At 37.0% G+C, this 21,371-nt stretch overlaps 2 protein-coding genes across 16 annotated transcripts in view; both read right to left on the minus strand.

Annotated features, from left to right (window-relative positions):
* The window catches only part of LOC6035297 (calmodulin-binding transcription activator 1), a 380,289-nt gene extending 378,894 nt beyond the window's left edge, over positions 1–1,395 (minus strand). For 4 of the 15 annotated variants that reach the window (XM_038260379.1, XM_038260374.1, XM_038260376.1 and 1 more), the window contains exon 1: positions 1,051–1,394. The gene's annotated coding sequence lies outside the window, so the exon portion shown is untranslated. The other 11 variants (XM_038260378.1, XM_038260377.1, XM_038260364.1 and 8 more) reach the window with 8 other exon arrangements.
* Positions 1,396–7,810: 6,415 nt separating this feature from the next.
* On the minus strand, positions 7,811–20,075 carry LOC6035307 (AP-2 complex subunit mu). Its single transcript, XM_001845472.2, has 7 exons — positions 19,916–20,075; positions 15,372–15,664; positions 15,151–15,313; positions 14,813–15,088; positions 14,303–14,756; positions 14,102–14,240; positions 7,811–9,450 (listed from the first exon to the last, which is right to left on the minus strand). The coding sequence occupies exons 2-7, from the start codon at positions 15,546–15,548 to the stop codon at positions 9,343–9,345; spliced, it is 1,317 nt and encodes a 438-aa protein (XP_001845524.2). The 5' UTR covers positions 15,549–15,664; positions 19,916–20,075; the 3' UTR covers positions 7,811–9,342.
* Positions 20,076–21,371: the final 1,296 nt, after the last annotated feature.

Consider the following 21,371-nt stretch of genomic DNA (forward strand, 5'->3'; position numbering starts at 1 on the left):
TCATTTTTGTATGGACAGCTGACAAATTTGCATGGAAAATTATATGGAGAATCTAATGATGCAAAATGGCTTTTTTGGGCATACCGACGGCACCAAACAAGTTTCAGTCAGATTAAAAAATACAAAAATTAAAATTCCAAAAAATAGACCGATTTCGTGGAGAATTGCTCAGCTGTTTAAGCCATGTCGCAGTCCACAATTATGATATTTTTGAATGGTTTCGGTATGGGACCATCCATAAACCACGTGGACACTTTAGAGGGGGGGGGGGCATGGCGATTTTTCAATGGTTTACCGATAATAAATCAATTAATTCAGTTAGTATAATAGATTTGACAAAAATCAACTTAGATTTACTCATTTACAATGTCCAAAGCGAGCACGTTCAGCCCGTTCCACATCCCTCCACGGTGTCAAGTGTGTGTGTGATCAAAATAATAAACAACATCTAAAACAATGGCCCAATATTGCACATAAACCGTGCCCGCGCGCTAAGCTACGTGATCCCGAGCGGATGTCCCGGAAGAGGAACAAAACATCAAAAGAAAGCGCTCCCGAAAGACACTCAGCTTTCACCACCCCACACTCAAGCCACGCGGGGCACTCGTCACTCACACGTCGCCGTGCCACTCACAGGATCACAACTCAAAATAACAGCCTGCTGAGTTTTCCTCACCCACATTTTTTTCCTTTTGTTCGCCACTCACCAACACACGTGCGCGGAAAATAACAAGAGTGTGCAAATTAAGTATTATTTTTACGTGTTTTTTTTTATTCTCCTTTTTTGCTAGATCGAAAGAATCACGTTCTGAGAATTAATAGAACTTGCACCACCACCACCAAACGCGAGCGTGTTTTCCACATTTTCTATTTTCCTTCCCACTTTGGGTCGGTTCTTTTCGTTCTCCTTGATACTCGCTGAGAACAATATAATGTTTTTCTCCCGAAGTCACCTCTCACGCTCACTCACCTCGCGAGAGCGAGAAGGAAAATGAACCACCAAAGGAAAATGAGATGTTTTTTCCACCTTGCACACACGCACACACTCACTTTTCCGTACCCGTACAAAAAACTTGGCCAACTTTGGGGCACTTTTCAGCACCAACTTTCCAAGTTCTTCCACACTTTGGCCAGCGGTCGGCCCCGATCTACGGACACACGACGACAGAGTACACTCACTCGCGACCACCACCCACGAAACAAAAACACAACAAAGTCTCCTGCCGCGAATCGACCGGATGGAAAATCGACTGGCGAATTTTCCCGTGGCCCCACTCGGATTGGATCCTTTTGGGATGGTGGTAGTAGGCCGCGACCCGACTCGCGCTTGGCAAACTATTTTTCTGCGTGAGAGAACTGTCAGTGGGGTTTGATGATATTATTTTGCTACTAATTTGCCCTCTCACTCACGTTATTCTTTGATTAGTGTCTTGCTGTCTTGCTTGCCCACTCGCGTGTGAGCCGTGAGTCACCTTAATTTAGTCAGTGTTTTGGTTTTAGTTGGAGGCAGTGACTAAATTACGTTGTTTTGTCCTGTCTGTTTCTTGCTCTCGCTTTTTAATGTTTGCCTTTAACTTTTCCAATTTTGTTCAAATTTACTTTTTTTTCATTTTGTTTTTTTCATTGTTTTAAGTAATTCAACTATATTCTTAATTTTTAAATCGATATGAAAATCCCCAAGTCTCATATTTTTTTTATTTCCATAAATTCAAAATAAGACCTAACAAACATCAAAACAAACTTAAACTAAAAACATTAGCATTATTTGGGGACGTCCCCCCCTTGCATCGATTTGTGAGCGTAAAACTGTCACTGGGTGGGTTCTTGTGAGCAGTGAGCCCCCATACGATTGGGAAGCCGGTGAGATTGGTCCCCAAACAACTCACGCGCTGTACACTAACCGTGCTGTGGAGTTAAGCTGGTAGAGAAGTCATTAGTTTGAGTACAAACCACAGTTTTTTGGTCGCTTGCATTGCATTGTCTTTCATTTACAGTCGACTCTCTGGTTGTCAATATCCAAGGGACCGTCGAGGAAGGGAAGCATCAGTTTACAGAACGATGCAAAATGAAGACTCGATTGAAATTTGTTTCTTCTTGCTAACCAGCTATGGGAGCGAATCATGGCAACGTCCAGCAAACAAAAACAAAGAAATGTCAAACACCCTTCAAAGCTTCGTTTCTCAAAGAAAAATGTCTATGCAAGCCATGAGAAAGTGAAATTATTGACAACCGGAATAGATGTTTAAAGCGAATAGAATCCAAGAGACCGTCGAAGAATAGATCCTTCAAGCAAGAAAAAATAACGAGGAATAAAGACAATCGAAGTATGCAGTTTGAAGACTGCAGAATTCTTCGGTACATGGAGTAATATTGATATCGAGAAGATCGACAGCCAGAGAGCCGACTGTACTTTCATTATTATCAAAATGAATGGAACTCATTAAAATACATAAAATAAACCAAAAAACAGTAATAACCATTCAACAATAAAGCTAAACAAATACACTTATAAATATTATTAAACAAAACAAAAGATAAACGTTAAAATAAAGTATTTTTTATTTTTATTTTTTATTTTTTTATAGTTAACTGCCGTTCTACGCATAATTGTCTCATGTCATTTTTGGTCGATTTTGACTTTTGGTCATTTTTTAATTTAGTTTGACGTATACTTTCAGAAAAACACATAAAATTTGGTACTTTGTTCAGAAACTCTTCATAATTGTCCCACCAAGTATTTTCTATCACGGAATCGATAGTTTTACGAATCATTATGTCATGTTTACCAGTTGGCGAAAAATATAAAAATAGAAATAACAAGCAAAACTCTCAACATTTGAATGCAAAAGGTGTTTACAAATGCATTTTACAATAGTTCAGTTTTATTTTGCAATCATTAGTTTTCAAAAAAATGTACGATGTGACTAAAACAAAATTTTAGCCAAAAAATAACTTTTTGCGAAATTTAAAAAAAAATCAAAGGATTTTAAAATCAACTTAAACATGCTAAATATGATTCTTAAAGCAGTGGAATGCATTTTAAATTGATTTCAGCTGATTGCATTTTATTGAAAAAAAATTTCCCCCTGATTTTTCGGGCCAACTTCCAGAGGGGGACAATAACTTCAAACTTAAAAAAATCAAATCAAACCCAGCAATTTAAAATGTCCAAAATGAGTGTTTTTGTTTGACACATTACTGTTGCTTTTACAAATTCGAAATGCAGAAATTCCGCATAAGTTTCAATTTTAAACATTGAGAATTGGGTACTAAAGCCCTATGTCAATTTTTATGTACAACGGTAAATAACACGATTAAAAACAATTTCTGATCACTTTTTTTCATTTTAATGCAAACAATTTTTTTTACTAGACAACATTTTTTCGATGGATCAACTATGGTCCCCTTGGAACGAGCTGTCAAGTAGGAACTTTTCTGTCAAGAAGGACCACGAGGTTAATTTTTCAAAATTGATTTAAAAATCCATTTTAAACTCTTTGTGGTCGTACAAAGGTTCATTGTACTCAGAAAAATAAGCTTTATCGCTGTAAACAATAATATCAGCAATCCAAGCTTCATTTTAGGACCCAATTGAACCAATACAGTCCAGACTCGATTATCCGAAGGTTTGTTTGGATAATCGAATCATGATCATTTTTTTTTTTTTCTAATTTCCATTTTAGTCGAATTTGATTAGTTGATTGCCTATTAAATTTTTTTCAATATTTATGTTTTAATTTCCTTTCATTTTTTTTTTTCCAAAATCGTTTCTCCGGTACCAGATTTTGCACCATCCTGAACTTTAGTGCAAAAGATGGCATTTTAGTCCTTTGAAATATATTATAAAAAAATCGGAACATATAAAGAAGGCAATTTTGGCAATTAAAATTTCTGTTACAAAAAGTTATTTATTTTTATTTTTTCCGTGCGAATGAAAATTTATAACCATAACGTACAAACAATGCCGAAGACACAAGATCGATCAGATACAGATTTTAGAATAATTCAGCCCGCAAAATTGTAGGACAAGTTTGTCGCCAAAATTGTGTTTTTATATTTCCGGTTTTCTCCTGAGATTATTATATTGTTACAGAGTTGTCTATGTGCGCATGTATTGCGTGTACACGAAAATAAAGTGAGGTTGAATTTTGTCAGCCAACAAAATTCTCAAATAAAATCAATCTGCTGAAGATTTTTCGACGTGTGACGATACACTTGCAAGTGTAGTAGTGAAAAAGATGTTCCGCCGAATTATCGAGATGATGATCTTTGTGGATTCCTTTAGCTGATCTTTCGTGCACGAGAGAGGAGAACACCAAGCTCCCTTCGGATTTTAACTCTTAACGAACGTCCAAAGATTTTCTTTTGGTGATGATTATTCCTTCGCTGATCTTCGGCAAAATTGTGAGAAGCGATGGAAATTCTAGAAAAAAAGCTAATGTGTAAAAAACTTTATATTTAACATTACACTTTACATTACAACTTTACATACAGTTAATGTGTAAAAAACTTTCCTTTTTTACACGTTGGAACCGACAAAAGACAAAAGTGACTTTTTGCCAGTAGAATTCATAATGAATAGTTTGATCAAACTCTGAAAATTCCTATAAATTTGTAAATTAAAATATTGAAAATATTTTTCGACTGTTGAAAGGTATCTCAGGATAACAACTGCACTGTTAAAGCAACCTAAAAAATGAAATGAACTAAACGAAATTAAAATACTTTCAACATTTTACTATTGTTATCATTGTCATCTAAATCAATATGATCAACACGTTTTGATATAACAACCAAACTACTTTTTCAAAGCATCTTAAATTTTAAATATTTAAGACATTATAAAACTTGCATTTTTTTTTCTTCTTATGATTCATTATTTATTAAATATTTATTATACAATTTGTCCTAAATATTTCAAAAAAGTTTCCTTCACTGAAAAAATGTCTAAATAACAGGATATCGTTGTCAAATAAAATTGATATAACTATTACTAAGAAAATATAACCAAAGATTTTTTTTTATTCCACCATTTTTTTACCGTTCAAATTGTATGATTGTACACAACTGTTTTTAGGTAAATTATCATGTTTCAGATAAGAAAAATAAAATTTGTTTTGATTTTTCTAATTCTCACAGACCCAATAACATTTCTACTTTTAAGCACAGACAACAGACGTAGCGGCTAGAACAAAATAATTTGAAAATCGTGTGTAAAAACATGGCTGCCGCATCCTGCTAATCTACTAGCGCCATCTGTTAGCCTATTGCCACTCTCAAAAGCAGCCATGATGGTTTTCTGAGAAGGTGTGTTTGAAAATGCATCACCCAAAAATATTAAAAAATATATTATTTCAATTTTTCGAAAAAAAATAATAAAAAGGTAAAGATTATGTTTTTATGCAATAGTAAATCTACTTTAATTATTAATTAACACGATTTACGAGCACATGAAAGTTTTTTTTTTTCATGTAATTATCAATATTTAAAAAATAGCCTAATCTGATGCTTTTTTAAACACAGCAACCAAGGCCGCGCTTGAGGCTGTCAAATTCTTGCTGGTTGTGTTTATAAACAAAACCAACAGAGATGAGCGAAAAGAAGGAGGAGACCCGGTGGAAATCGGGAGGATGGGCAAGCGTTTCTTAGAGGATAAAAGATCCGGAACCAGAAACGAAACAATCCGGAACTGTCGAAGAAGAAAAAAACAGCATGGTATAACACGGTAAAGTCTGGATGTCATCGGCGTCGTAAGCAAGAGCTATTATCACGGCTAACCCCGTAAACGTTTTGGCCCCAAACGACCGCATTCCGAAGATTATCTCCGGAACCGACAAACCAGCAACCACGATCATTTCAACGCTCACCTCCAAGGCATCAACCTCTTCAACTCCCTCGAAACCCACCCCACCTTCAAGTGCCGCCACTTCCGGCGAAACCTCGTCGCCATACCAAAGGCCTGAATCTTGAATTTTTTCCCCGGCGCGTCAGATTCCCCCTCCGGATTTCTAGTGCAAGCGATCCTCAAACACCAGAACCAGAACAAACGATTACAAACGTTGAAAACCAAGTAGGCGGAAAGCGATATTTTGACAGCGGGCAATGTGTCAGGGCAAAGCGACTGCAGCGCCACAAACGGATTGCCACAACTAAAAAATCTGTAGCAATGATTTACACAAGGGAAGAATCGAGCCCAAACGTCTGTTGTCTGTGTTTTAAGTAGGTTCCAAGCGCCTTTTGTAAACAAAGCAGTTTTTCGATCGATTCTAGTTCAATTTACAAATTGTCAACTTCAAAAATGCTTTAAATTATTCATCTGAATGTCCTTAAAAGAATCTTTATGGAAAAACAAGGAAAATTTGATTTGTTTTAGAGCACAAATAAGTTTCAGAGGTCGTGATGCGTGTTACGACCGCTTACGCAGCCTTTTTGTGTAAATTCGATCAAATGTGGCGGAACGGTCAATTTGGTCAAGTTCCACAATATGGTTGGAAAAAAGAGACTTTGGTTTCGCTACTATTTTCTCAGTAAGTTTAGCAACAACACCCCCCGTGCTCCTAATCCTTATTTCTGTCCCGGTGAATGGTGGAGATGGGAGCGGCCGGCAATCATGATGCCGCCGATCCTGTTCAGGTAGAATTACTTTTAATTATTCCCTTAAATCATTTTCTAAGCAACCTGAGCTGGTCAATCATCACATGACGAAATCCAGTCTGCAACCCGCTAAGATCACCATCTCCAAGCGAATGCGATTGTGATATTTACACAAAACTTACCTTTTTGCCTTTCTTAACACTCAAACGCTCGGGTAGTCATTTGACCCCTATTTTTTTTCTTAAAAATCTCATAACTTTTGGTAGAATTGATCAAATTAGATGCTTCCAGTTGCAAAAGATCCAGATTTGTCTATATTTTGAACTGTCAGAAAAAAAAACGAAACTATTGGCACTACGCCCCCCGGGGCATGGCCTTCCTCTAACGTGGGATTTCTGCTCCAGCGCCTCTGACGAGACAGGAGAACTGTCAGATGGGGGACAAATATGGTCCACTTTTACCGGAGATATTCCGGATTCCGTTGGGGTACCTCGGCCCTCCTATTTGGGGTTTTGGTAAAAAAAATAAAAACCATTGTACAGAACAATGCCGGAAATGATGCAAAACGCCAAGGCATCATTCTAATACATCATCCTGCATAGATACATGGCATGGCCAAGACCTTCGGTCACCGAAACAGGTTCCAACCGGAAACGGTTTACTGAGCTGATGTCGATTGGTGCCCAAATGAAACCGGTTCCGGTGCCCCGTAGGGCTTTACCATGTACATTATTTTTGCTAGATGATGTATTAGAATTATGCCTTGAAGTTTTGCATCATTTCCGGCATTGTTCTGTGCAATGGTTTTTGTTCTATTGACCAAAACTCCAAATAGGAGGGTCGAGGTACCCCAATGGAATCCGGAATATCTCCGGTAAAAGTGGACCATATTTGTCCCCCATCTGACAGTTCAAAATATAGACAAATCTGGATCTTTTGCAACCGGAAGCATCTAATTTGGTCAATTCTACCAAAAGTTATGAGATTTTTAAGAAAAAAAATAAGGGTCAAATGACTACCCGAGCGTTTGAGTGTTAATAAAGAAAGGTGTAGGTTTTACTTTATGGCTGGACATCATGTTCATCTTCGTAAATATGTCGATTCAGCATGAATTTTAATCGGAAAAATCGCTTTTTGTTTAAGAGATAGATTTTTTTGAATCTTGTTTTTTTTTTTTATGAAAGGATTTCGGATAAAGAAAGAACAGCCAAGTCACTTCACCTGTTTTCAACAACTATGTTCATGAGTTTATTCCACCTTTTTTTAATATTACTATGTCATTTACTGTCTCTATATTATAGATAGCTTCAGCATAAATTCATTCATAGTATTTTTTTTTATTTCTTTTATGTATGGTAGCGTAATTATTTTTATTTTCTTTCCTTCTTTTCTGTAGATTAGCATATAGTTTGCGTGTGTGTGTTTGTTTGTGTAAATTTCATCGATTTTTGTTTGCATTTTGTTTTTGTCTACTAGTAGTAAATCATCGATTTGCCTCTCTTCTCCGCGCTCAAACATTTAATTTATTAGTTTTGTTTATTATTTTATTATTGGCTGCGCGCAACTAGCACTATTACAATGTGATTTCGCCGATTTCGCTTGCCTCGGAAAACATAACATTTAAATCATTTTTGTTTCTGTTTTTGTGATGGATGAACTGCGGCTTGACAAGTGTTCATTGCTGTGTTTGATTGAATGATGCGTGTGCTTTTATTTCAGTGTGTGACGGAAACACGATCAGGTGGTGGTGAGGACATCTTTAACGATACTTTTATTATGGCCTGTGGGTTACAGCGATTTAACACTTTTTTACTCAGCGGGTTATTTTTTTCAATAAGATGTTTCGTTATTTTGTACAGTTTTTATTCGGCTTGGTCATGCAAATGGTTGAAGAATACTCGTTTTCATTATTTCGATAATGCTCGTATTTTTTTTTTTTTTTCTTGAGAAAAGAAATCAAAACTGGAAGCAACGCTGAATGCTACCACAATGGAATGGATCAAAGAGACTATAAAATAAAATAAATCTTCTAACGAGCAAAAAAAGAGTGAACAAGTCAAATATGTACAGAACGAAAAAATCGCCAAGCTGAGACAGAGATTCAAAAGGTTCGCAGCAACACGGAAAAGCAAGCATGGTTCGAGTTTGGTAGATTTTTATTTCTCTCTTCAAATAAAAATGATTTACCGCGCAAACAAGTTTCACTAGAATAGCCTAACTTTCTAAATTTAACGCTCGTGCTCGCGATGATCTATAGTTTTTCTTTTTATATATTCATATTAGATGATTTATCTTTATTTCGTAATATAATCATAATAACGAGAATAAGGAGTTTTTTTTTATTTTTTCGTTCCTAAAGATACTTGATAACTTTTTGCAGTTTTGTTTTGTCCAATATTTGCTTTGTTTTGTCTGTATTTTGTTACTTAAACTTTTTCACGATTATTTGCCTTTACATTGAATGAAAATCTTTGTGTTGGTTTCTTATTTTTCCCGCATTAACAATATGCGCGTGTGTGTGTGTGTGTCGGTTTCTCTCTGTAACAAAAGAAGTTGGCCTCACTTGTCACCTTCGGTCTTTCGATTATTGCGCTCGCACAAGTGTCGTTGCTCCTCCTTCTTGTTTTCTACCTTACAAACGAGAAACTACCACGAATACATCGAACAGAGTTGATCTTCTCCTTTTGCTATGAGTGTTGTTGTGTGTATGTATGAAGTATTTCCGAGTGTTTACTATTTTTTGTCTCCTTAACACCGAGTCTCATACAGCCCGCTGCGACCGATGTACCGCACCCATTTGATCACGTCGTGGTCCGAGTAGTTGAGCTTAGGCTCGAACACCTTCAGGTAGCGCACCTAGCGAGTGGGACGGAAGAAATTTGTTTACATTTCAGTTTTCAGACCATCCAAAAACCACGTGGAAAGGAATTGTAGGAAATTTTCGCAGCCGTTTTAAGAAGTAAGTAGTAAGAGTTCTTTTGCTCCATGAAGTGTTTTTTTAAATGTACCAGTTCCATTCGAGCAGTTTTTGCTTTTTTCTACAGTGTATTCCTTGTGGAGCGAACTGTCAAAAACTGCTCGACGGCGGGTACTTCATTGGGAGTAGTAGAACCAAAAAATAATGGAGCACTTCCATTCGAGCAGTTTTTGCTTTTTTCTATAATGTATTTCTTATGGAGCGAACTGTCAAAAACTGCTCGACTGCGGGTGCTCCATTACTGATTTTTTATTGTTTGACAACCTTTTTGATTTATTTTTCAAAAAAAATCGCCAATAAAAAAATCAAAAATAAAAATTCAAATTAAGCAAAAAACTGCATTTAAATTGATTTCAGTTGATTAGACTTCTGTTTTCATCAAAATTTAGAATTTTTTTGAAAAAAAAAAGTTTATTTGGCTCGCGGCGGCTTTTCTTAATAGATCTATGACCGGCCTTTAAGGCTGTTCACGAAATATTCAATATATAAATTGAGTGTCTAAATTGAATCAAAAATAAGCCGTTAATCAAATTATCATAAAAAAATGATTAGGAACATAAGGTTGTTTTTTTACCACTGCAATAAAATGTTGCTAATTATTTTGATTTTGCCTTTGAATTTTTTAAATGCTTTTATTTCAATTTCAAACATTCTGTATGTTTGAATTAAATTCTCAGAATTTCATTATTGATATTTTCTGAAAAATGACGCAAGAAAACAATATTATCCATTTCATAAAAATTTGAAAAATTGGATTGTTGTCTAAAAATGTACAAAAAGACACCAAATTTAAAATTTACTGTTTACTTTGAATTGAAGTTTTTCAAACACAATTTAAAAAAAATGAATTAGCAAAAATTGTACATATTCAGGACAGCTTTTTAGTGATAAAGTTATGTTTGAAAAAATGGTTCAAAAAGCAAATTAATAATACTGAAAATAAAGACCACTGCAAATATTTTTATGATATTTAATATTTATTTAATGAGTCAAATCGAGAAACAAAAATTATATGTTTCCCTAAACCTCAAAAGTTTAAAGAAATTCAGAGAATAAAAAATTGAAAACTATTCAATTCAAAGGCATGAATGCCACAAAAGTGGTAAAATGTCTATAGCAAAAAAAAATTAAATTCAATTTCTAAACTTTTTAAATTTGTATTTTTTCAAATGTATTTTTATATACAGATAAACCTCTTTTTACGCGATTTGTAGATCAGAAAAAAACCAAAAAATTGCTTTTAAAATATTGCAAAAATGTTGCGTCGTTCCAGAGAAATCGACAAATTATAAAAACGTAACACACCGCGTAAAAGAAAGGCTTCTCTGTAAGTGAAATATACACTTTCTAATCAAACACCTATCTTCATCATATGGAGAGTTTGATGCTCGATTTAAGCTCCAAAAATACTATTAAGGCTATAAACTTACCAGCAACAGCACCGCCTCGAGTAAGCACGCAAATTTATGCCACTTACTGGCCAAAAAGATCAAATTTAATGCACTTTTGATCATAATTTCTATTTTGCGAGACCATTTCTCATCATTTTGGTGGCACACACAAACACACGCAAGATCAGAGGTTAACTGCTTAACGAAAGTCGCCATCAAAATCTTTTCACTTGCGCTAGCGATTTCAAAGCGCTTAAGATATAAAATTGCTTCCAACTACCGGCAACATGTTCTTTTGCACATTAGTTAGTCTCTCACTTGAAAAATAATCCCGAAACATGTAAATAATTAGCAAGCACCATCAAAAAAACAAACGCGCCAAGTCGTTTGACGTTTCAATTTTGAATATCCATTCCAATCGAAGGCTGAAGAAAACCGAGCGAGGAGCGAAGGCAAACAAAGAACAAAGGGTGGCCACCAACACCACCAACATGCTGGTGCAGCGCCTGTTAGAGTGAGCAAGTGCTGCCAGGAAACTTTCGTTATGAATGCTACTTTTCGTGAGTGTTTGCTTAAAATTTCATCAATTTTGGCAGCACTAAGCAGACCCAAAAGAGCGCTGGAAGAAAAAAAGAACTAAGCTGAAAATAGAATCGACTGATTAGAATGCATTTTTGAAATATTATTTTTAAATGCTTGTAGAAGGAATAGCATAACTTTTAATAAAAGTTAAAATAAACAGAAATGTTCACAAAAAGTTGCTCTACTCGTTGGTGTACTTGGTTTTAGTGAATTTCAAGGAACAATCCAGATTATCCAGCATCATTCAAACAAGACCGCTTATTAGGCAAATGGGCATATTTCCCCTATATTATTGTGTTGAGGAAATTAAATAAAATAAACTTGCAACGAGCATAGAAATTTGAATGTTTTTTTTTAAGTAAATGATATCAGGGCATTTAATTGCAATCGACAAACACAATTACAATACAATTTTGAACAAAACAAAATAAAAATTAATCAATAAACACACTTTTGAAAGTTATCTTTGTTTTTCTTTCTTAAAATCAAGGTATACTCTTGTTAACAACACTAGATTATATATTTGTTTACTTTACATAAGATTACATAATGAAAAAAACAGTTTGCTTTTTCAACTTTTATCAAGCATCAAGCCAAAAGGTTTGGCACCCCTGTTTTAAAGAACTTTTCTGATCGATTTGTGGTCTTCGGTAAAGTAAAACTGATGTAGGTATTTTTCTTAGATTTTTTTATATTAATTGAATTCTTTTATTGCAAAAAAAACTTTTTCCACTACGGACAAAAATATTGCCGCCGAGTTAATTTTTTTTTGAAAACAATATTGACATAAAGATAAAAAAATATCACTCCAAAAAAAATTGACATTACTTTATAGTGTAAAATTTGCAATCGAAAACTTTTAAAAATAAATTTCATGTTTGATTGTAACTAAAAAAAGCATTTTTGCAATTCCGTCGTGAAACTACTTACTTTTCCTGTCATTCTTGAACGACGAAATAGCCTACTTTTCTGTAGCAAAAATAACAGAATTGAATAGCAACACTTTTCAAAATAAATGCTGAAAAGTTCTTCTTATCAGCACTCAAATAACACTTTTCAACATTTTTCAGATTTAAACGATTTATTGACAAAATAGGGGAAATATACCCATTTTAATCACACTAAGCCGTTCGAGCCATTCTCATCACTTTTGCCGTTTTCCGCTATTAAATCAACATTTTCAGATGTATCAACAATGGAGAGTTGCTTGCTCACTTTTATTTGAGCTATTTATTACTTCAGAATAGTCGAAAACACTTTATAAAAGCTGTAATTCATGATCAAAGTGCTGATAGGCCGATAATAGAAATAGGCTGAGAAAGGGTATAGTTCCCCTACATGAAAGTGGCAGTGCGTGGCCGAATGGTTACGCTGTCCGCTTTGTAAGCGGATGATTCTGGGTTCGATTCCCATCTGCTCCAATCTTCCATCGGATGAGGAAGTAAAATGTCGGTCCCGGCCTTGGTTGTTGTTAGGCCATTCATTCATTCCAGGTGTAGGAGTCGTCTCCATGCCATAAGTACAAACAACACACCAAACCAAGCCTACTCCGGTGGAATCGCTGGCGGCGGTTGGACTCACAATCCGAAGGTCGTCAGTTCAAACACTGGGGTGGAAGGTTCCTTGGAGTAGAAAGAGGTTTGGGTGCTCTCCCCATTCAAGCCTTCGGACTCCTAGGTTCGAGCAGAAACTTGCAATAGAGACCACAAAAGACCCGGGGGTCGTTAATGTGGATGGTTTTTTGATTGACATGAAAATTTGGAACTCGTTGCAAAACTTGATTTTTTCAGCACTCTTCGTATTTATCCAACTCGGTGAACTCGGTCGTTTGATAAATGTACGACTCGTGCTGAAAAAATCCTCTTTTTGCAACTTGTTGCATAAACTACTATTTTAGATTTTTGAGAACAGCAATAAAAAAAAATTCTGGAATATTTTTTCGAAATTTTTTTATTATTTTTTCTATAAATTTGTCAAAGAAACATTGCAGATTGGACCTCGGGTTGCTGAGATACAACTGTTAAAAGAAAAAAAGGAAGACTAAAGTTTTCTAAGTCTCACCCAAACAGCCCCCATTGTATAATGCCAATATCTCAACAGTTGATGGTCCACTTTTCAATGTTTAAAAAAGGAAGCATTTGTGAAATTTTCTGATCGTTTCGAAAAGAATATTTCGAAAAAAATTAATTCAAGACAAACATTGCGAAAGGGCAGATTTAAAAAATCAATTTCTATAAAGTTGTAAATCCATCTAATAAAAATTATGTAAAGTTTCACAAAAATGAATTCATAAAATTTTGCGTTTTGAAATATTTTGTGTTACGGGGTGATTCAAAAGCCGGTGGGAATACCATCTCAATAACAAAATGCATTTGCTACTGCTGCTGGCAGAAAAATTGGTTGCCAGAAGCTACTGTCCATATAGGAGTCCCAACCCATATGTTTTTGTAGGTACACACTTTGTAAGAACACTAGTAACAAAAATCGTTTAAAATGAATATGACTTGAGATTCAACTGCTGCTGGATCGGCTAGTTGCGAATTTGCCTTGAACCTACCTTGAACCCAGATGACGCGAACGGCACCTCAAAGTTCATCGAGATCGGTGGCCGCGTCCACTTCTTCTTGGTGTCCGTCTCGAGCAGTTCGATTTCCGCCGACAGTTGCGTTTCCTTCATGCCGGCCATGCGCTTAATTCTGTAAAGTTAAATCATTTGAAATTTGGTTGAAGTTCGATCGTCGAAGTTGGCGCAACTCACTTCCACACGATCGCATTCTCCGACGCCTTGTACTTGGCCTTGCCCTTCAGACAGATGAGCTGCACGCCGGACGTGTTGAGCGGCGTCGGAATCTTGACCTCGATCTTCTGCCCGAGCAGCGACGGCTTAAAGTTCGACTTGAGCACCACCTTGACCTCCATCTTGGTGCGGCCGACCTCGCGCACCAGCGGTATCACCCGGAACGGCAACGAGATGTCCTTGGTCGTGCGGTAGCGCATCAGCTCGAACTCACCGTCCGGCGGGATGAAGCTGATCGAGTGTTCCGTCTCGAACTTGCTCAGCTTGACGCACTGGTGGAACTGGCAGTCGTCGATCACCACCACCGGTTTGCCCGACCGGGACGCTTCGTTGTCGGCGTTGCCGGAGATGCCGCTGCGGCCCTTGGCCTCCATCACGATCTTGTCGTTGATGCCGAACTTGCACTCGGGCATGCCTGCGGGGTGTGGAAATCTTGTGATTAAGCTTCTTACAATTCGTGAAAGTACCAACCTGACAGGTACGACTTCATGACGACCTTGCCGGCCACGTGCGCCGAGAGGACCTGGCCCTGCGGACTCATCAGCAGGTTCACGTACTCCAGCACGTCCAGGAACAGCTCGTTCCGGCGGTATTTGATGCCCTCGCGGCGCCATCCGATCTGGCCCGTCACCTGCGACGTGATCTGGGCCTGCTCCTCCTTGGTGGCCGTCTTGATGCCCTGCTGCGTGATGAACGTCTTCAGGACGCCGGTATCCGAGTTTTGCGGATAGCCAAAGTCCAGGATTTCTGCGAGAATTGCACACTTTTGAATCAAGTGAACCCCACCAAGACGCAGTCACAGAACTCACCATCGAGCAGCTCGTAGATCAGAACGAAGTTGTTCTTGATGTTCTCCTCGGAGATCTTGCCAAAGTAGGACTGCATCACGTCGATGATCTTCAGCAAGAACTCGAACACCATCGCGGCGTTCACATTTTGCTTGGTGACCGCGGCCAACCAGATGTTTGCCCTCTGCAAGTAAAAATCAACATCGAATCTAATTCTTACGAAGATAACAGTAACAACCCACCTTGATGTGGAAGAAGCTGGTGCGGGCGATGTTGGTGACGGGCGAGCGGACCTGCTGCCGGGCGTGGATCACGTTCACCCGGAACGCGTCCACCGCGTTCCGGCCGATGTCGTCGCGGTACACGCGCGAGATCAGCACCTCGCCCTTGTGGTTGTACACGAACAACCCGCCGATCATCTTGCCTTCCTTCTGCCGCTACTGTTTTTCTTTAGTTTGCTCTTGAAATGATGATGATGATTCGGGTTCTACAGCGCTCGTTGGGGGGGAATTATTTCTCTCCTTATCAGCTTTCTCTGGAAGTGAAGAACGCGGAGGGGAAACAGACACAGGGACTGATTTAATCAAAACGCCCACTGCTTTTGTGTACCGTAAATCGATGTTATTTTGGAACTAAACAAAACGACAAAAATGTTTTTTTTAGTACTGAAACATGACTTGGACCAATGGCGGTCTCTATTGCAAGATTCTTACTCAAAACAAAGTGTCCGAAGGCTTTGAACGGCGAGGCGATCTAAATCTATTTTTACACATGAGCTCCTATCCAGCCCGGGACTGGAACTGATGACCTTGTGATTGTGAGTTCAACTGCTGACCGACTAACGAAGTAGGTTTATACTTTTACAAGGAGACGACTGCTACACCTAGATTGACCTAACGACCTAACCTAACAGGCGGGAGCAACATTTGTTTGTTTGTTTATTAAACCAGTTGCGTATGGTTTTCACCTTTTAAAATGCTTACTTCCATCATTTTCCGGTGATGTTTGTGTACAATTTGATAACCTAACATTAAATAAAACTAAATTAATCACAATTTGAAAAACTAGGTTTAAAACGAGGGTCTTGTCTTCCTTCTAGCTGTCAGCACGTTTTGTCTTTTCTCGGGGTGGTTCCTTCCAGCGTAGTACGAGTTAATCCGAAGGGATGGTGGTTTGCCCTTTATGCGACCTCATCCAGGGGTCTCCTATGCCGCTCTACACGTAACTTATAGTTAGGGGGACCCGGGTCACCCAAGCCAGGCATCCCGGAGGCGCCAGAATTTTGTTCCTATTCCACTCTTCCTTTAGCTTATGGATAGGGGGGAGGGTCCGGTACCTTCGGGCGCGACAGTGGGTACACACGTATACTACAGCTACACTTCAGGTTCCGGAAAGCTAAGCAGCCCCTCTTAAAAGTTGCTTCCGATGTAGTTCGCTTCAGGTCAGCAGGCAGCATGTTCCAGTTTATCGCACCCCTTACGAACAGCGATCTCGTAAGGCCAACGTGTTGTTTCGTGGAAGAATCAGTTTTGCCCAAATTTTTGGCACTTTTTCGCACGATCTCATATCCTTTTGATCGAAGCAACTTTATTTAATAAAGTTGTCTGAAAGTTTCTAGAAAAGTTTTTTTTTCCAATTGTAATGCCTAAATTATTAAAAAATTAAATTCAATGTTTTTTTTAAATTCCAAGCTAAACTTTCTAAACATTTTTCGCTCTAAACAATATCTTTGCTGCCGTCATGAATTCAAGTCTTGCCATTAAAAAAAACTTTTAAAAATTTCTCTTTTGATAAAAAATGAAAAAAAAATCTGGAGTTTTTTTAAAAAGGTCCAATAAACCAAATTTCCAGTTTTTGCATTTTGGGTGTTTTTGAAACCGCCTTGCGTCAGGGGTATTAAAAAATACCCAAAAAGCAAAAACTGAAAATTTGTCTTATGAGCAGTTCTCTCAGATTTCGGTCATTCGATTTTTTTTTTAATATTTTTTAATCCGACTAAAACTTTTTTGGTGTCTTCGGTATGCCCAAAGAAGCCATTTTGCATCATTAGTTTGTCCATATAATTTTCCATACAAATTTGGCAGCTGGCCATACAAAAATGATGTACGAAAATTCAAAAATCTGTATCTTTTGAAGGAATTTTTTGATCGATTTGGTGTCTTCGGCATAGTTGTAGGTATGGATATGGACTACACTGGAAAAAAAATGATATACGGTACAAAAAAAAATGATTTTTCATTTAACTTTTTGTCACTAAAACTTGATTTGCAAAAAAACACTATTTTTATTTTTTCTATTTTTTGATATGTTTTAGAGGACATCAAATGTCAACTTTTCAGAAATTTCCCGGTTGTGCAAAAAATCTTTGAGCGAGTTATAAATTTTTGAATCAATACCATTAATTTATTTGATTGAAAATTCCATTCCTTTTTTTTTTGAATACCCACTTGATATAACTAAACTAAAATTAATTTATTTTTCGCAGCAATTAAATTTAATATAAATAAAAAAAAAATACATAAAACTGATAATTTTAGACAAAAGTTTGTAAGGCTGACAAAATTTTTATTTTTTATTGAGGTTTTGATGATCCTACAAAAATATCTAAAAAATATATATTTTTCATTTTTTCCAAATTTACAATTGTCAGCATTTTGTAAAAAAGAAATTACAAAAATTTTCAATTTTTGGACCCTGTTTCAAAAATTTACGCAACGCTTCGGAAAAACAGATATTTTCATGAATTTATTTGGACAGTATCATGACTGTTACAGTGTTAATTCGTCAAGCCTAAATTTTTCATCCAATTTCCGATCTTTAAAAAGCATTGGAAAAAGAAAAAAAGTTCAGAAAATTGTACATTTGAATGTTTGCTTAATGTGACTTTGCCAATGTTTTAAAAATGTATTTTTTTTTCTTGAAATTATTTTTATTAGGTCCTTTTCGGTGCTGGGACCTGGTTAGGACCGAGTCGGCTTTTGTAATTACATTTGACTTAATAATTACAGAGGATCTTGTGTGTAAATGTTAGTGGGAAGGGAGCCGATTACCCGCGGCCTACTCGGGGTTAGTAGGGAAGGGATTGATGTTAAAGACAAGGCGTGGGAAGGGAAGGGGGGTTGTGTAGGGGGCTTGGTTGGCTCTGCTGGCCTTTGCTTTTGTCCTCAGCCGCAACTCGGTGTCCAGCTGCTGGGGCGTTCTTGCTTTGCTTCCGGTGCAAACCAGAAACGACGGTTTTGTGTGAAGGCGAGTTATACTAACTGAAATTTAAAAATGTGTTTTAGGGGTCACTGTCATTTTCTATATTTTAAGCCAAATAAGTATGCTGTAATTTTTTTAATAATTCTTATTTTGAATTCCGGGGTGGCTTTGATAGTAATATTTTTTCAAGTTAAATTTAGAGTAAAGGTGCTCAGATTTTGTTTTAACTTCAAAAGTGAAATGTTGCTGATATAGTTTAATTAGCTTATTTACAAAATACATAAAAAAAATATTAAAAAGTTAGGATATACCTTAAATTTTTTTAAACTAGATTTGTTTGTAAAATTATCATATTACATTTTCAACTGAACGAATTTGAAAATTAAAATAATAGTTAAATTTGATTTTTTTTGTCTAATCATGTTTCAAAAACATATAATATTAATTGTTTACAAACTTAAAGAAAAATGGTTTACAAACTTAAAGAAAATTGGTCCAAAGAATCTGAAAATGCATTCAATTTTTCAATTCGAAATAATGTTCATGTAGAAAATCATGACACTTTGAGAATGTAAAATTTTAATATGTGCTATTCATCATCATTTTCTTGTTTATAGTTAACCCATCATTTTTACGAAATTTTTAAACTTTTCAAAATTTTAAGAAAATTTCTTCTAAAGGTACTTTGAACCCTTCTTTACCCTGGTAAGTATGTACGGAATCATATTTATCGTATTTACTTTCTAGAGTTTTTTTAAAGCTATTGTGCTTCATATGTTTATAGGACCTTTTTTAAAAAATAAACTCAAGATTTGTACTCTTTATTCGGAAAATTCTCAAACCTATCAAATTTTCCCCGTTGTATGGTATTATTATTCTAGATTGATTTCAAAATTTGAAAATAATTTTCTTGAATGATTTCTTCAAACGACAAAATTAGACAAAGGTCCAATAAAATTTGATAATTAAAATTTGTCAACGATATTCATTAAACACAAAGTTACATCAACCAACAGTAGTTTGTACTTTTCAATTGAGCATAATTTGCTTCTGGATGTGAACTGTTGGCACTGATAAGGGAGGATGGAATTGCTGAAGAAAGGAGATGATGCATTTCTCGGAAAGCGTATTAACAACTTCCGGTGCTTGCGTTCATTGGATTCTTCCTAAAGAATTCCTTTTAAGCAAATGATTCGTGCGAAAAACAGACGCAAAATCGGAAATCGATAGTTGGCCTTCCAATCTTCCCGTTTTTCTGCGAACCAACGCAACCCTACGCGGGTCATGACTTAACAAAACTGAGCTGCTTTTCAACAAAAAAAAGCACTGCAATTTACAGCCAAATTGGCCACTGTAAAAGGTCATCCTCCCGCAAGTGGGAGGAACCCCCGACCTGTCAACGTCAAAAGCCCACAAGAGGGTGCAGGAGGTGGTGGTGGTGTCACTGGTCGTGGCCTGCTGTTGCTGCCTCTTCTGCTGGCGAAAAAAAAATGTCTTCCAGCTCGACGGCCTACCGCAAAGCGCTTCACAACCGTGCAGTTTCCGTCCCAACTGCGGCTCGCCCCGGCCCGGAACACACACTCACCGGATGCGGCCGAACGTCGCGGATCTTTTGCACCACTTTTTCTCGGCCGCTACTTCATTTTCGCGACGATTTTCACCGAAAACAGCGGCGCCCGAAACTTTCTTCCTTTCTCCAAAAAGTGACACAATCGGATTTTCTGCTGGCTGGCTGGCCACAGAGGCGAGTGGTGATGATGAATGTGGGGCGTGAGACGTGAGAAAGAAAGTGAATAGGGCGTGAGAAGTGAGATGGGGTGACGTTTGCGTGGTTTGAAACGTCAGAGCGGGGAGGGGTTGGATATAGCTCAGAATCGTTTACACTCAAACCCCGGTGGTTGGTCGATGGCTCAATTCAAGAGTATTTTATTTCTGGATTTTTTTTAAAGGACCAATAAACCAAATTTTTAGTTTTTGCATTTTGGTTGTTTTTTAATACCCCTCATGGCCTATCTACAATCACTTAGCTTAGAAAATTTCACTTAGCTTAGGAATTTGAATCAATGGAAATGAATCTGAGTTTCTACAATGGAAAAGTAATCAAATTAGAAACTGACGTTTGGTTTGGAAAATTTCAAAATCTACGGTAAGTTGACGTTTCCATATCAAAGGTAAACAAACAACTGCATAGCAACGTATATCAGCCCAGCAAGTTTTCTAAGTTGATTGTGGATGACGAACGTAAGTTGCAGACTTTCCTAAGTAACTACTTTACTTAGATGTTCTAAGCTAAGTGATTGTAGATAGGCCATCACTCAAGGCAGTTTTAAAAACACCAAAAAAGCAAAAACTGGAAATTTGGTTTATTGAACCTTTTCAAAAAAAACTCCAGATTTTAATTTTACGTACGTTCGTTTGAACAGCCAGTGCGGCACTGAGTGCCACACTCGTCGGTGCCAGTTTTGGTTCAAACGAACATTCTTTTTCAGTGTGCATGGAACTCGCATGAAACTGAAAAAATATCGAGTGCGGCACTAGAGTTTCAGTTCCAAGATGGCGGCGAAACTCGTGCGGAACTAGCGCGAGTTTCTTCAAACAAACACTTTGACAGCTCTGAGTGCGGCACTCAGTGCGGAACTAGCCCTCAAACGAACGTACCATATGTCAAGGGGCGCATGGTACTATTAAAACTCTAATATGGAGAGAATCATAATGATTTTGTAGTTGCTACCATGCAGTTTTGAGGATGCATGGTACATTTTACCATATTTGCATTTACTTTTACCGAAAATCCGCTATTATTTTAATAAACAGCATTTTTAGCAAATGTTTTTAGAACTACCATGGTCGGGCTTTGAGTGTATCTTGCTCGATCCTTACGTAAACATCAATATCAATCCAAATCCTTGACCTGGTGCTCAGTTTATAACAACAGGCTATCTTAACCAATAAAACAACAAATTGCAATTAACATCAACACAATAGCTTATAGGACCTTTTAAAAAACTCAAGTATTCAACATTGGCCCATTTACATTGTTT

This window comes from Culex quinquefasciatus, chromosome 3 (assembly GCF_015732765.1).
Source record: "Culex quinquefasciatus strain JHB chromosome 3, VPISU_Cqui_1.0_pri_paternal, whole genome shotgun sequence".
Classification (NCBI taxonomy): Eukaryota; Metazoa; Arthropoda; class Insecta; order Diptera; family Culicidae; genus Culex; species Culex quinquefasciatus.

Bases quoted from the DNA above. Each gene is read 5' to 3' on its own strand.
- LOC6035307 (XM_001845472.2), bottom strand. From the start codon at position 15,548: ATGATCGGCGGGTTGTTCGTGTACAACCACAAGGGCGAGGTGCTGATC. The intron at 15,314-15,371 runs GTGGGTTGTTAC...TTTTACTTGCAG, and splicing joins CCAGCTTCTTCCACATCAAG to AGGGCAAACATCTGGTTGGC. The intron at 14,757-14,812 runs GTTGGTACTTTC...CACACCCCGCAG, and splicing joins CATGAAGTCGTACCTGTCAG to GCATGCCCGAGTGCAAGTTC.